Source organism: Oncorhynchus nerka, linkage group LG18 (genome assembly GCF_034236695.1).
Source record: "Oncorhynchus nerka isolate Pitt River linkage group LG18, Oner_Uvic_2.0, whole genome shotgun sequence".
Lineage (NCBI taxonomy): Eukaryota > Metazoa > Chordata > Actinopteri > Salmoniformes > Salmonidae > Oncorhynchus > Oncorhynchus nerka.
In genome coordinates this window covers 2,419,680-2,436,971 of record NC_088413.1, presented here as the reverse complement: position 1 = coordinate 2,436,971, position 17,292 = coordinate 2,419,680, and the positions used below count along the sequence as shown (strand labels likewise).

General features: G+C 40.7%; 1 protein-coding gene across 1 annotated transcript in view; it reads left to right on the top strand.

Moving 5' to 3' along the window:
* Window positions 1-17,292, top strand: part of LOC115119075 (ubiquitin-like modifier-activating enzyme 6) — a 75,496-nt gene that overhangs the window by 41,008 nt on the left and 17,196 nt on the right. The window contains 5 exon segments of the mRNA XM_065003426.1: window positions 4,430-4,510; window positions 8,103-8,231; window positions 8,395-8,446; window positions 8,701-8,764; window positions 9,795-9,864. Of these exon segments, the coding sequence (XP_064859498.1) occupies window positions 4,430-4,510; window positions 8,103-8,231; window positions 8,395-8,446; window positions 8,701-8,764; window positions 9,795-9,864 (396 nt within the window).

The window sequence follows — 17,292 nt, the reverse complement described above, 5'->3', positions numbered from 1 at the left end:
CTGTACCGTAATACCCTGTATATAACCTCCACATTGACTCTGTACTGTTACCACCTGTATATAGCCTCCACATTGACTCTGTACCGTAACACCCTGTATATAGCCTCCACATTGACTCTGTACCGTAACACCCTGTATATAGCCTCCACATTGACTCTGTACCGGTACCCCCTGTATATAGCCTCCACATTGACTCTGTACCAGTACCCCCTGTATATAGCCTCCACATTGACTCTGTACCGTAATACCCTGTATATAACCTCCACATTGACTCTGTACCGTAATACCCTGTATATAGCCTCCACATTGACTCTGTACCGTAACACCCTGTATATAGCCTCCACATTGACTCTGTACCGTAACACCCTGTATATAGCCTCCACATTGACTCTGTACCGGTAACCCCTGTATATAGCCTCCACATTGACTCTGTACCGTAACACCCTGTATATAGTCTCCACATTGACTCTGTACCGGTAACCCCTGTATATAGCCTCCACATTGACTCTGTACCGTAATACCCTGTATATAGCCTCCACATTGACTCTGTACCGTAATACCCTGTATATAGCCTCCACATTGACTCTGTACCGTAACACCCTGTATATAGCCTCCACATTGACTCTGTACCGTAATACCCTGTATATAGCCTCCACATTGACTCTGTACCGTAACACCCTGTATATAGCCTCCACATTGACTCTGTACCGTAATACCCTGTATATAGCCTCCTGTATATAGCCTCCTGTATATAGCCTCCTGTATATAGCCTCCTGTATATAGCCTCCTGTATATAGCCTCCTGTATATAGCCTCCTGTATGTAGCCTCCACATTGACTCTGTACCGTAATACCCTGTATATAGCCTCCTGTATATAGCCTCCTGTATATAGCCTCCTGTATATAGCCTCCTGTATATAGCCTCCTGTATATAGCCTCCTGTATATAGCCTCCTGTATATAGCCTCCTGTATATAGCCCCCTGTATATAGCCTCCTGTATGTAGCCTCCACATTGACTCTGTACCGTAACACCCTGTATATAGCCTCCACATTGACTCTGTACCGTAACACCCTGTATATAGCCTCCACATTGACTCTGTACCGTAATACCCTGTATATAGCCTCCACATTGACTCTGTACCGTAATACCCTGTATATAACCTCCTGTATATAACCTCCTGTATATAACCTCCTGTATATAGCCTCCTGTATATAGCCTCCTGTATATAGCCTCCTGTATATAGCCTCCTGTATATAGCCTCCTGTATATAGCCTCCTGTATATAGCCTCCTGTATATAGCCTCCTGTATATAGCCTCCTGTATATAGCCTCCTGTATATAGCCTCCTGTATATAGCCTCCTGTATATAGCCTCCTGTATATAACCTCCTGTATATAACCTCCTGTATATAACCTCCTGTATATAGCCTCCTGTATATAACCTCCTGTATATAGCCTCCTGTATATAGCCTCCTGTATATAGCCTCCTGTATATAGCCTCCTGTATATAGCCTCCTGTATATAGCCTCCTGTATATAGCCTCCTGTATATAACCTCGTTATTATTATTTACTTTTTATTAGATTTTTAAACTTTAGTTTATTTAGTAAATATTTTCTTAATTCTATTTCAACTGTTGGTTAAGGTCTTCTAAGTCAGTATTACATGATACCTGTTGGTTAGTCTTCTAAGTCAGTATTACATGATACCTGTTGGTTAGGGGGCTTCTAAGTCAGTATTACATGATACCTGTTGGTTAGTCTTCTAAGTCAGTATTACATGATACCTGTTGGTTAGGGGGCTTCTAAGTCAGTATTACATGATACCTGTTGGTTAGTCTTCTAAGTCAGTATTACATGATACCTGTTGGTTAGGGGGCTTCTAAGTCAGTATTACATGATACCTGTTGGTTAAGGTCTTCTAAGTCAGTATTACATGATACCTGTTGGTTAGTCTTCTAAGTCAGTATTACATGATACCTGTTGGTTAGTCTTCTAAGTCAGTATTACATGATACCTGTTGGTTAAGGTCTTCTAAGTCAGTATTACATGATACCTGTTGGTTAAGGTCTTCTAAGTCAGTATTACATGATACCTGTTGGTTAGGGGTCTTCTAAGTCAGTATTACATGATACCTGTTGGTTAAGGTCTTCTAAGTCAGTATTACATGATACCTGTTGGTTAAGGTCTTCTAAGTCAGTATTACATGATACCTGTTGGTTAAGGTCTTCTAAGTCAGTATTACATGATACCTGTTGGTTAAGGTCTTCTAAGTCAGTATTACATGATACCTGTTGGTTAAGGTCTTCTAAGTCAGTATTACATGATACCTGTTGGTTAAGGTCTTCTAAGTCAGTATTACATGATACCTGTTGGTTAAGGTCTTCTAAGTCAGTATTACATGATACCTGTTGGTTAAGGTCTTCTAAGTCAGTATTACATGATACCTGTTGGTTAAGGTCTTCTAAGTCAGTATTACATGATACCTGTTGGTTAGTCTTCTAAGTCAGTATTACATGATACCTGTTGGTTAAGGTCTTCTAAGTCAGTATTACATGATACCTGTTGGTTAAGGTCTTCTAAGTCAGTATTACATGATACCTGTTGGTTAAGGTCTTCTAAGTCAGTATTACATGATACCTGTTGGTTAGTCTTCTAAGTCAGTATTACATGATACCTGTTGGTTAGTCTTCTAAGTCAGTATTACATGATACCTGTTGGTTAGTCTTCTAAGTCAGTATTACATGATACCTGTTGGTTAGTCTTCTAAGTCAGTATTACATGATACCTGTTGGTTAGTCTTCTAAGTCAGTATTACATGATACCTGTTGGTTAGGGGCTTCTAAGTCAGTATTACATGATACCTGTTGGTTAGTCTTCTAAGTCAGTATTACATGATACCTGTTGGTTAGTCTTCTAAGTCAGTATTACATGATACCTGTTGGTTAGGGGCTTCTAAGTCAGTATTACATGATACCTGTTGGTTAGTCTTCTAAGTCAGTATTACATGATACCTGTTGGTTAGGGGGCTTCTAAGTCAGTATTACATGATACCTGTTGGTTAGTCTTCTAAGTCAGTATTACATGATACCTGTTGGTTAGTCTTCTAAGTCAGTATTACATGATACCTGTTGGTTAGTCTTCTAAGTCAGTATTACATGATACCTGTTGGTTAGTCTTCTAAGTCAGTATTACATGATACCTGTTGGTTAGGGGGCTTCTAAGTCAGTATTACATGATACCTGTTGGTTAGGGGCTTCTAAGTCAGTATTACATGATACCTGTTGGTTAGGGGCTTCTAAGTCAGTATTACATGATACCTGTTGGTTAGTCTTCTAAGTCAGTATTACATGATACCTGTTGGTTAGGGGCTTCTAAGTCAGTATTACATGATACCTGTTGTATTTGGCGCACTTGATACATTTGATTTTCATTTGTTGTGTCTCTCCCTTTCCATCTTTCTCTTTCCATCTTTCTCTCTCACTCTCTGTCTCTCTCCACTCTCTCCTCTCCCTCTGTCTCTCCACTCTCTCCCTCTGTCTCTCCACTCTCTCCTCTCCCTCTGTCTCTCCACTCTCTCCCTCTGTCTCTCCACTCTCTCCTCTCCCTCTGTCTCTCCACTCTCTCCTCTCCCTCTGTCTCTCCACTCTCTCCTCTCCCTCTGTCTCTCCACTCTCTCCTCTCCCTCTGTCTCTCCACTCTCTCCCTCTGTCTCTCCACTCTCTCCTCTCCCTCTGTCTCTCCTCTCCCTCTGTCTCCACTCTCTCCCTCTGTCTCTCCACTCTCTCCCTCTGTCTCTCCACTCTCTCCCTCTGTCTCTCTCCACTCTCTCCCTCTGTCTCTCCACTCTCTCCCTCTGTCTCTCTCCACTCTCTCCCTCTGTCTCTCTCCACTCTCTCCCTCTGTCTCTCTCACTCTCTCCCTCTGTCTCTCCACTCTCTCCCTCTGTCTCTCCACTCTCTCCCCTCTGTCTCTCCACTCTCTCCCTCTGTCTCTCCACTCTCTCCCTCTGTCTCTCCACTCTCTCTTCTCCCTCTGTCTCTCCACTCTCTCCCTCTGTCTCTCCACTCTCTCCCTCTGTCTCTCCACTCTCTCCCTCTGTCTCTCTCTCTCTCCCTCTGTCTCTCCACTCTCTCCCTCTGTCTCTCCCTCTGTCTCTCCACTCTCTCCTCTCCCTCTGTCTCTCCACTCTCTCCCTCTGTCTCTCCATTCTCTCCCTCTGTCTCTCCACTCTCTCCCTCTGTCTCTCCACTCTCTCCCTCTGTCTCTCCACTCTCTCCCTCTGTCTCTCTCTCTCTCCCTCTGTCTCTCCACTCTCCCTCTCTCTCCTTTCTCTCCCTCTCTCCCTCTGTGTCTCTCTCTCTCTCTCTCCCTCTGTCTCTCTCTCTCTCCCTCTGTCTCTCTCTCTCTCCCTCTGTCTCTCTGTCTGTAGTTTGAGAGTGCGTTTGCCCACAAGCCCACCATCTATAATATGTTCTGGCAGACCCACTCCTCTGCAGAAGCCGTGCTACAGGTAGGAACAGCTTCTTCTCATGACTCGGGTCGGAAAGTTCCCATAACTTTCCCGAAATGTTCAGCTTTTTCCAGAAATCCTGGTAAATTAACACTGAGGAATGGGACAGACAGTAACAGACAGTAAATTAACACTGAGGTGTGGGACAGACAGTAACAGACAGTAAATTAACACTGAGGTGTGGGACAGACAGTAACAGACAGTAAATTAACACTGAGGTGTGGGACAGACAGTAACAGTCAGTAAATTAACACTGAGGTGTGGGACAGACAGTAAATTAACACTGAGGTGTGGGACAGACAGTAACAGACAGTAAATTAACACTGAGGTGTGGGACAGACAGTAACAGACAGTAAATTAACACTGAGGTGTGGGACAGACAGTAACAGACAGTAAATGAACACGGAGGTGTGGGACAGACAGTAACAGACAGTAAATTAACACTGAGGTGTGGGACAGACAGTAACAGACAGTAAATTAACACTGAGGTGTGGGACAGACAGTAACAGACAGTAAATTAACACTGAGGTGTGGGACAGACAGTAACAGTCAGTAAATTAACACTGAGGTGTGGGACAGACAGTAAATTAACACTGAGGTGTGGGACAGACAGTAACAGACAGTAAATTAACACTGAGGTGTGGGACAGACAGTAACAGACAGTAAATTAACACTGAGGTGTGGGACAGACAGTAACAGACAGTAAATTAACACTGAGGTGTGGGACAGACAGTAACAGACATTAAATTAACACTGAGGTGTGAGACAGACAGTAACAGACAGTAAATTAACACTGAGGTGTGGGACAGACAGTAACAGACAGTAAATGAACACGGAGGTGTGGGACAGACAGTAACAGACAGTAAATGAACACGGAGGTGTGGGACAGACAGTAAATTAACACTGAGGTGTGGGACAGACAGTAACAGGCAGTAAATTAACACTGAGGTGTGGGACAGACAGTAAATTAACACTGAGGTGTGGGACAGACAGTAAATTAACACTGAGGTGTGGGACAGACAGTAAATTAACACTGAGGTGTGGGACAGACAGTAAATTAACACTGGGGTGTGGGACAGACAGTAACAGACAGTAAATTAACACTGAGGTGTGGGACAGACAGTAACAGACAGTAAATTAACACTGAGGTGTGGGACAGACAGTAAATTAACACTGAGGTGTGGGACAGACAGTAACAGACAGTGAATTAACACTGAGGTGTGGGACAGACAGTAACAGACAGTAAATTAACACTGAGGTGTGGGACAGACAGTAACAGACAGTAAATTAACACTGAGGTGTGGGACAGACAGCAACAGAGAGTAAATTAACACTGAGGTGTGGGACAGACAGTAACAGACAGTAAATTAACACTGAGGTGTGGGACAGACAGTAACAGACAGTAAATTAACACTGAGGTGTGGGACAGACAGTAACAGACAGTAAATTAACACTGAGGTGTGGGACATTAACAGACAGTAAATTAACACTGAGGTGTGGGACAGACAGTAAATTAACACTGAGGTGTGGGACAGACAGTAACAGACAGTAAATTAACACTGAGGTGTGGGACAGACAGTAACATACAGTAAATTAACACTGAGGTGTGGGACATTAACAGACAGTAAATTAACACCGAGGTGTGGGACAGACAGTAAATTAACACTGAGGTGTGGGACAGACAGTAACAGACAGTAAATTAACACTGAGGTGTGGGACAGACAGTAACAGACAGTAAATTAACACTGAGGTGTGGGACAGACAGTAAATTAACACTGAGGTGTGGGACAGACAGTAACAGACAGTAAATTAACACTGAGGTGTGGGACAGACAGTAACAGACAGTAAATTAACACTGAGGTGTGGGACAGACAGTAACAGACAGTAAATTAACACTGAGGTGTGGGACAGACAGTAAATTAACACTGAGGTGTGGGACAGACAGTAACAGACAGTAAATTAACACTGAGGTGTGGGACAGACAGTAACAGACAGTAAATTAACACTGAGGTGTGGGACAGACAGTAAATTAACACTGGGGTGTGGGACAGACAGTAACAGACAGTAAATTAACACTGAGGTGTGGGACAGACAGTAACAGACAGTAAATTAACACTGAGGTGTGGGACAGACAGTAAATTAACACTGAGGTGTGGGACAGACAGTAACAGACAGTGAATTAACACTGAGGTGTGGGACAGACAGTAACAGACAGTAAATTAACACTGAGGTGTGGGACAGACAGTAACAGACAGTAAATTAACACTGAGGTGTGGGACAGACAGCAACAGAGAGTAAATTAACACTGAGGTGTGGGACAGACAGTAACAGACAGTAAATTAACACTGAGGTGTGGGACAGACAGTAACAGACAGTAAATTAACACTGAGGTGTGGGACATTAACAGACAGTAAATTAACACTGAGGTGTGGGACAGACAGTAAATTAACACTGAGGTGTGGGACAGACAGTAACAGACAGTAAATTAACACTGAGGTGTGGGACAGACAGTAACATACAGTAAATTAACACTGAGGTGTGGGACATTAACAGACAGTAAATTAACACCGAGGTGTGGGACAGACAGTAAATTAACACTGAGGTGTGGGACAGACAGTAACAGACAGTAAATTAACACTGAGGTGTGGGACAGACAGTAACAGACAGTAAATTAACACTGAGGTGTGGGACAGACAGTAAATTAACACTGAGGTGTGGGACAGACAGTAACAGACAGTAAATTAACACTGAGGTGTGGGACAGACAGTAACAGACAGTAAATTAACACTGAGGTGTGGGACAGACAGTAACAGACAGTAAATTAACACTGAGGTGTGGGACAGACAGTAAATTAACACTGAGGTGTGGGACAGACAGTAACAGACAGTAAATTAACACTGAGGTGTGGGACAGACAGTAAATTAACACTGAGGTGTGGGACAGACAGTAACAGACAGTAAATTAACACTGAGGTGTGGGACAGACAGTAAATTAACACTGAGGTGTGGGACAGAGAGTAACAGACAGTAAATTAACACTGAGGTGTGGGACAGACAGTAACAGACAGTAAATTAACACTGAGGTGTGGGACAGACAGTAACAGACAGTAAATTAACACTGAGGTGTGGGACAGACAGTAAATTAACACTGAGGTGTGGGACAGACAGTAACAGACAGTAAATTAACACTGAGGTGTGGGACAGACAGTAAATTAACACTGAGGTGTGGGACAGACAGTAAATTAACACTGAGGTGTGGGACAGACAGTAACAGACAGTAAATTAACACTGAGGTGTGGGACAGACAGTAACAGACAGTAAATTAACACTGAGGTGTGGGACAGACAGTAACAGACAGTAAATTAACACTGAGGTGTGGGACAGACAGTAAATTAACACTGAGGTGTGGGACAGACAGTAACAGACAGTAAATTAACACTGAGGTGTGGGACAGACAGTAACAGACAGTAAATTAACACTGAGGTGTGGGACAGACAGTAAATTAACACTGAGGTGTGGGACAGACAGTAACAGACAGTGTGTGTGTGTCTCTCTGTGTGTGTGTGTGTCTCTGTGTGTGTGTGTGTGTGTAGAGGATGCAGCAGAGGGAGACTCTGGAGGGGGCGTTCCAGGTTGTCAAGTTGCTGAGTCGACGGCCCAGCCAATGGGAACACTGTATCATCCTGGCACGCCTCAAATTCGACAAGTACTTCAAGAGAAAGGTAACGTTACTCCAACCACACACACACACACACACATACACACACACACACACACACATACACACACACACACACACACACACACACACTGACAGCAGACACACAGAGAGACAAACACACACACACCATAACCTTGTTTCCGTGTGTGTGTGTTCTCATATAGGCTCTACAGCTGCTACACTCCTTTCCCCTGGACACTCGGTTAAAGGACGGCAGTGAGTATCTCTCTCTCTGTTCATGTTTTAGTATCTTTGATCTAACAAACAAAGAGCTTTTAGCACCTTTATGTCTATAGATAACCTGTTGCCGTCCATCCACACGCACAAAACAAAGAGCTTTTAGTATCTTTATGTCTATAGATAACCTGTTGCCGTCACACAAAACAAAGAGCTTTTAGTGTCTTTATGTCTATAGATAACCTGTTGCCATGATATTGTCCTGTCTTCTCATCTCTGTCCTTGTTCTGCAGGTTTATTCTGGCAGTCACCTAAACGAGCCCCGTCTCCCATAGAGTTTGACCTGAAGGACTCACTGTGAGTAGACCAACGATACTAGCTATGCTGGTAGCTATACTGCTAGCTATACTGCTAGCTATACTAGCTATGATGCTAGCTGTACTAGCTATGATGCTAGCTATACTAATTATTCTAGCTATACTGCTAGCTGTACTAGTTATACTGCTAGCTTTACTGCTAGCTATGCTACTAGCTATGCTACTAGCTATGCTACTAGCTATACTGCTAGCTATACTAGCAATATTGCTAGATATCCTAGCTATACGAGCTATACGAGCTATACTGCTAGCTATACTAGCTATGCTGCTAGCTATAACGCTAGCTTTACTAGCTATACTGCTAGCTATGCTGCTAGCTATACTGCTAGCTATGCTGCTAGCTATCCTAGCTATGCTGCTAGCTATCCTAGCTATGCTGCTAGCTATCCTAGCTATACTGCTAGTTATACTGCTAGCTATGATTTTTACCATGTCAGCTCTGGGATTCGTTCCAGCAACCTTTCGGTTACTGGTCCAACGCTCTAACCACTAGGCTACCTGCCTCCTCTACACTCTAACCACTAGACTACCTGCCTCCTCTACACTCTAACCACTAGGCTACCTGCCTCCTCTAACCACTAGACTACCTGCCTCCTCTACACTCTAACCACTAGACTACCTGCCTCCTCTACACTCTAACCACTAGGCTACCTGCCGCCCAGAGAACCATCTAATGAGTGAACATGTAATTCATCTGAAACGTTCTGACGAGAGTTTGAAAATAACATGAATTTAGTTTTGCCCCGTGTTAAGCATCAGTTTTAAATTCTCTCTAGATTGACCTGTTGGTGACCCCTGACCTGTTGGTGACCCCTGCTCTACACCTCTCTCTAGATTGACCTGTTGGCGACCCCTGCTCTACACCTCTCTCTAGATTGACCTGTTAGTGACCCCTGCTCTACAGCCCTCACTAGATTGACCTTTTGGTGACCCCTGACCTGTTAGTGACCTCCCATTTTCTCCCCCTTCTTTTCGTTATTTCTCACTCATTTCCCTCTGTTTCCCATCAGGCACTTTGGTTTTGTCGTGAGCGCAGCTCGGCTTTATGCTGAAATCTACAACATCCCCTACTCAGAGAAGGTACACACACACACACACACACACACACACACACACACACACACACACACACACACACACACACACACATACATTCTCTCTATATCTCTATCCTTATATATATCTCTGACTATCTCTCCATTTCACCATCTCTATCTCTCTATTTCACTGTCTCACTACCTCTTTGTATTACCAGGGACCTCACCATACCATATTACCACCATACCATATTATCACCATACCATATTACCACCATACCATATTATCACCATACCATATTATCACCATACCATATTATCACCATACCATATTATCACCATACCATATTACCACCATACCATATTACCACCATACTATATTACCACCATACCATATTATCACCATACCATATTATCACCATACCATATTACCACCATACTATATTATCACCATACCATATTATCACCATACCATATTACCACCATACCATATTATCACCATACCATATTATCACCATACCATATTATCACCATACTATATTATCACCATACCATATTATCACCATACCATATTATCACCATATTATCACCATACCATATTATCACCATACCATATTACCACCATACCATATTATCACCATACCATATTATCACCATATTATCACCATACCATATTATCACCATACCATATTACCACCATACCATATTATCACCATACCATATTATCACCATACCATATTACCACCATACTATATTACCACCATACCATATTATCACCATACTGAGAGACCTCACCATACCATATTACCACCATACCATATTATCACCATACCATATTACCACCATACCATATTACCACAATACCATATTATCACCATACCATATTACCACCATACCATATTACCACCATACCATATTACCACCATACCATATTATCACCATACCATATTATCACCATACCATATTACCACCATACCATATTATCACCATACCATATTATCACCATACTATATTATCACCATACCATATTATCACCATACCATATTATCACCATACCATATTATCACCATACCATATTATCACCATATCACCATACCATATTATCACCATACCATATTATCACCATACCATATTACCACCATACCATATTATCACCATATTACCACCATACCATATTACCACCATACCATATTACCACCATACCATATTATCACCATACCATATTATCACCATACTATATTACCACCATACCATATTATCACCATACCATATTATCACCATACTATATTATCACCATACCATATTATCACCATACCATATTATCACCATACCATATTATCACCATACCATATTATCACCATACCATATTACCACCATACCATATTATCACCATATTACCACCATACCATATTACCACCATACCATATTATCACCATACCATATTATCACCATACTATATTATCACCATACCATATTATCACCATACCATATTATCACCATACTATATTATCACCATACCATATTATCACCATACCATATTATCACCACCATATTATCACCATACCATATTATCATCATACCATATTACCACCATACCATATTATCACCATATTATCACCATACCATATTATCACCATACCATATTACCACCATACCATATTATCACCATACCATATTATCACCATACCATATTATCACCATACCATATTATCACCATACCATATTATCACCATATTACCACATTATCACCATACCATATTATCACCATACCATATTATCACCATACCATATTACCACCATACCACATTATCACCATACCACATTATCATTATTATCACCATACCATATTATCACCATACCATATTACCACCATACCATATTATCACCATATTACCACCATACCATATTACCACCATACCATATTACCACCATACCATATTATCACCATACCATATTATCACCATACCATATTATCACCATACCATATTATCACCATACCATATTATCACACCATACTATATTATCACCATACCATATTATCACCATACCATATTATCACCATACCATATTATCACCATACCATATTATCACCATACCATATTATCACCATACACCATATTATCACCATATCACCATACCATATTACCACCATACCATATTATCACCATACCATATTATCACCATACCATATTATCACCACCATATTATCACCATACCATATTATCATCACCATATACCACCATACCATATTATCACCATATTATTATCACCATACCATATTATCACCATACCATATTACCACCATACCATATTATCACCATATTACCACCATACCATATTATCACCATACCATATTATCACCATACCACATTATCACCATACCATATTATCACCATACCATATTATCACCATATTACCACCATACCACATTATCACCATACCATATTATCACCATACCATATTATCACCATACCATATTACCACCATACCACATTATCACCATACCACATTATCACCATACCACATTATCACCATACCATATGTAATGAATTACCAGGGACCTCACCATACCACATTATCACCATACGATATGTAATGAATTACCAGGAACCTCACCATACGATATGTAATGAATTACCAGGAACCTCACCATACCATATTACCACCATACCACATTATCACCATACGATATTAATGACCATTACCAGGGACCTCACCATACGATATGTAATGAATTACCAGGGACCTCACCATACCACATTATCACCATACCATATTACCACCATACCATATTACCACCATACCATATTACCACCATACCATATTATCACCATACCATATTATCACCATACCATATTACCACCATACCACATTATCACCATACGATATGTAATGAATTACCAGGGACCTCACCATACGATATGTAATGAATTACCAGGGACCTCACCATACGATATGTAATGAATTACCAGGGACCTCACCACATTATCACCATACCACATTATCACCATACGATATTACCACCATACCATATTACCACCATACCATATTAACACCATATTACCACCATACCATATTAACACCATATTACCACCATACCATATTAACACCATATTACCACCATACCATATTACCACCATACTGAGGGACCTCACCATACCATATTATCACCATACCATATTACCACCATACCATATTACCACCATACCACATTATCACCATACCATATTACCACCATACTGAGGGACCTCACCATACCATATTACCACCATACCATATTACCACCATACCATATTACCACCATACTGAGGGACCTCACCATACCATATTACCACCATACCATATTACCACCATACCATATTATCACCATACTGAGGGACCTCACCATACCATATTACCACCATACCATATTATCACCATACCATATTACCACCATACTGAGGGACCTCACCATACCATATTACCACCATACCATATTACCACCATACCATATTACCACCATACCATATTACCACCATACCATATTATCACCATATTACCACCATACCACATTATCACCATACCATATTATCACCATACCATATTATCACCATACCATATTACCACCATACCACATTATCACCATACCACATTATCACCATACCACATTATCACCATACGATATGTAATGAATTACCAGGGACCTCACCATACCACATTATCACCATACCATATTAATGCATTACCAGGAACCTCACCATACCATATGTAATGAATTACCAGGAACCTCACCATACCATATTACCACCATACCACATTATCACCATACGATATGTAATGAATTACCAGGGACCTCACCATACGATATGTAATGAATTACCAGGGACCTCACCATACCACATTATCACCATACCATATTACCACCATACCATATTACCACCATACCATATTACCACCATACCATATTATCACCATATTATCACCATACCATATTATCACCATACCATATTACCACCATACCATATTATCACCATATTACCACCATACCATATTATCACCATACCATATTATCACCATACCACATTATCACCATACCATATTATCACCATACCATATTATCACCATATTACCACCATACCACATTATCACCATACCATATTATCACCATACCATATTATCACCATACCATATTACCACCATACCACATTATCACCATACCACATTATCACCATACCACATTATCACCATACGATATGTAATGAATTACCAGGGACCTCACCATACCACATTATCACCATACGATATGTAATGAATTACCAGGAACCTCACCATACGATATGTAATGAATTACCAGGAACCTCACCATACCATATTACCACCATACCACATTATCACCATACGATATGTAATGAATTACCAGGGACCTCACCATACGATATGTAATGAATTACCAGGGACCTCACCATACCACATTATCACCATACCATATTACCACCATACCATATTACCACCATACCATATTACCACCATATTACCACCATACCATATTATCACCATACCATATTATCACCATACCATATTACCACCATACCACATTATCACCATACGATATGTAATGAATTACCAGGGACCTCACCATACGATATGTAATGAATTACCAGGGACCTCACCATACGATATGTAATGAATTACCAGGGACCTCACCACATTATCACCATACCACATTATCACCATACGATATTACCACCATACCATATTACCACCATACCATATTAACACCATATTACCACCATACCATATTAACACCATATTACCACCATACCATATTAACACCATATCATATTACCACCATACTGAGGGACCTCACCATACCATATTATCACCATACCATATTACCACCATACCATATTACCACCATACCACATTATCACCATACCATATTACCACCATACACCATGAGGGACCTCACCATACCATATTACCACCATACCATATTACCACCATACCATATTACCACCATACTGAGGACCTCACCATACCATATTACCACCATACCATATTACCACCATACCATATTATCACCATACTGAGGGACCTCACCATACCATATTACCACCATACCATATTATCACCATACCATATTACCACCATACTGAGGGACCTCACCATACCATATTACCACCATACCATATTACCACCATACCATATTACCACCATACCATATTACCACCATACCATATTATCACCATATTACCACCATACCACATTATCACCATACCATATTATCACCATACCATATTATCACCATACCATATTACCACCATACCACATTATCACCATACCACATTATCACCATACCACATTATCACCATACGATATGTAATGAATTACCAGGGACCTCACCATACGATATGTAATGAATTACCAGGGACCTCACCATACGATATGTAATGAATTACCAGGGACCTCACCATACGATATGTAATGAATTACCAGGGACCTCACCACATTATCACCATACCACATTATCACCATACCACATTATCACCATACCATATTATCACCATACGATATTTGGAAACAATATGGAGAACAAACTATGAAGTTAAAATACTTTAATTCTGGAGCATATGTAACTATCGTTCCCCCCCCCTCTCTTCACTATCGACCCACCACCATACTGAGGGACCTCACCATACCATATTACCACCATACCATATTACCACCATACCATATTACCACCATACTGAGGGACCTCACCATACCATATTACCACCATACCATATTACCACCATACCATATTATCACCATACTGAGGGACCTCACCATACCATATTACCACCATACCATATTATCACCATACCATATTACCACCATACTGAGGGACCTCACCATACCATATTACCACCATACCATATTACCACCATACCATATTACCACCATACCATATTACCACCATACCATATTATCACCATATTACCACCATACCACATTATCACCATACCATATTATCACCATACCATATTATCACCATACCATATTACCACCATACCACATTATCACCATACCACATTATCACCATACCACATTATCACCATACGATATGTAATGAATTACCAGGGACCTCACCATACCACATTATCACCATACGATATGTAATGCATTACCAGGAACCTCACCATACGATATGTAATGAATTACCAGGAACCTCACCATACCATATTACCACCATACCACATTATCACCATACGATATGTAATGAATTACCAGGGACCTCACCATACGATATGTAATGAATTACCAGGGACCTCACCATACCACATTATCACCATACCATATTACCACCATACCATATTACCACCATACCATATTACCACCATACCATATTATCACCATACCATATTATCACCATACCATATTACCACCATACCACATTATCACCATACGATATGTAATGAATTACCAGGGACCTCACCATACGATATGTAATGAATTACCAGGGACCTCACCATACGATATGTAATGAATTACCAGGGACCTCACCATACGATATGTAATGAATTACCAGGGACCTCACCACATTATCACCATACCACATTATCACCATACCACATTATCACCATACGATATTACCACCATACCATATTACCACCATACCATATTAACACCATATTACCACCATACCATATTAACACCATATTACCACCATACCATATTAACACCATATTACCACCATACTGAGGGACCTCACCATACCATATTATCACCATACCATATTACCACCATACCATATTACCACCATACCACATTATCACCATACCATATTACCACCATACTGAGGGACCTCACCATACCATATTATCACCATACCATATTACCACCATACCATATTACCACCATACCATATTATCACCATACCATATTACCACCATACCATATTACCACCATACCATATTATCACCATACTGAGGGACCTCACCATACCATATTATCACCATACTGAGGGACCTCACCATACCATATTATCACCATACTGAGGGACCTCACCATACCATATTATCACCATACTGAGGGACCTCACCATACCATATTATCACCATACCACATTATCACCATACCATATTACCACCATACCATATTATCACCATACTGAGGGACCTCACCATACCATATTACCACCATACCATATTATCACCATACCATATTACCACCATACTGAGGGACCTCACCATACCATATTACCACCATACCATATTACCACCATACCATATTACCACCATACCATATTATCACCATACTGAGGGACCTCACCATACCATATTACCACCATACCATATTATCACCATACCATATTACCACCATACTGAGGGACCTCACCATACCATATTACCACCATACCATATTACCACCATACCATATTACCACCATACCATATTACCACCATACCATATTATCACCATATTACCACCATACCACATTATCACCATACCAT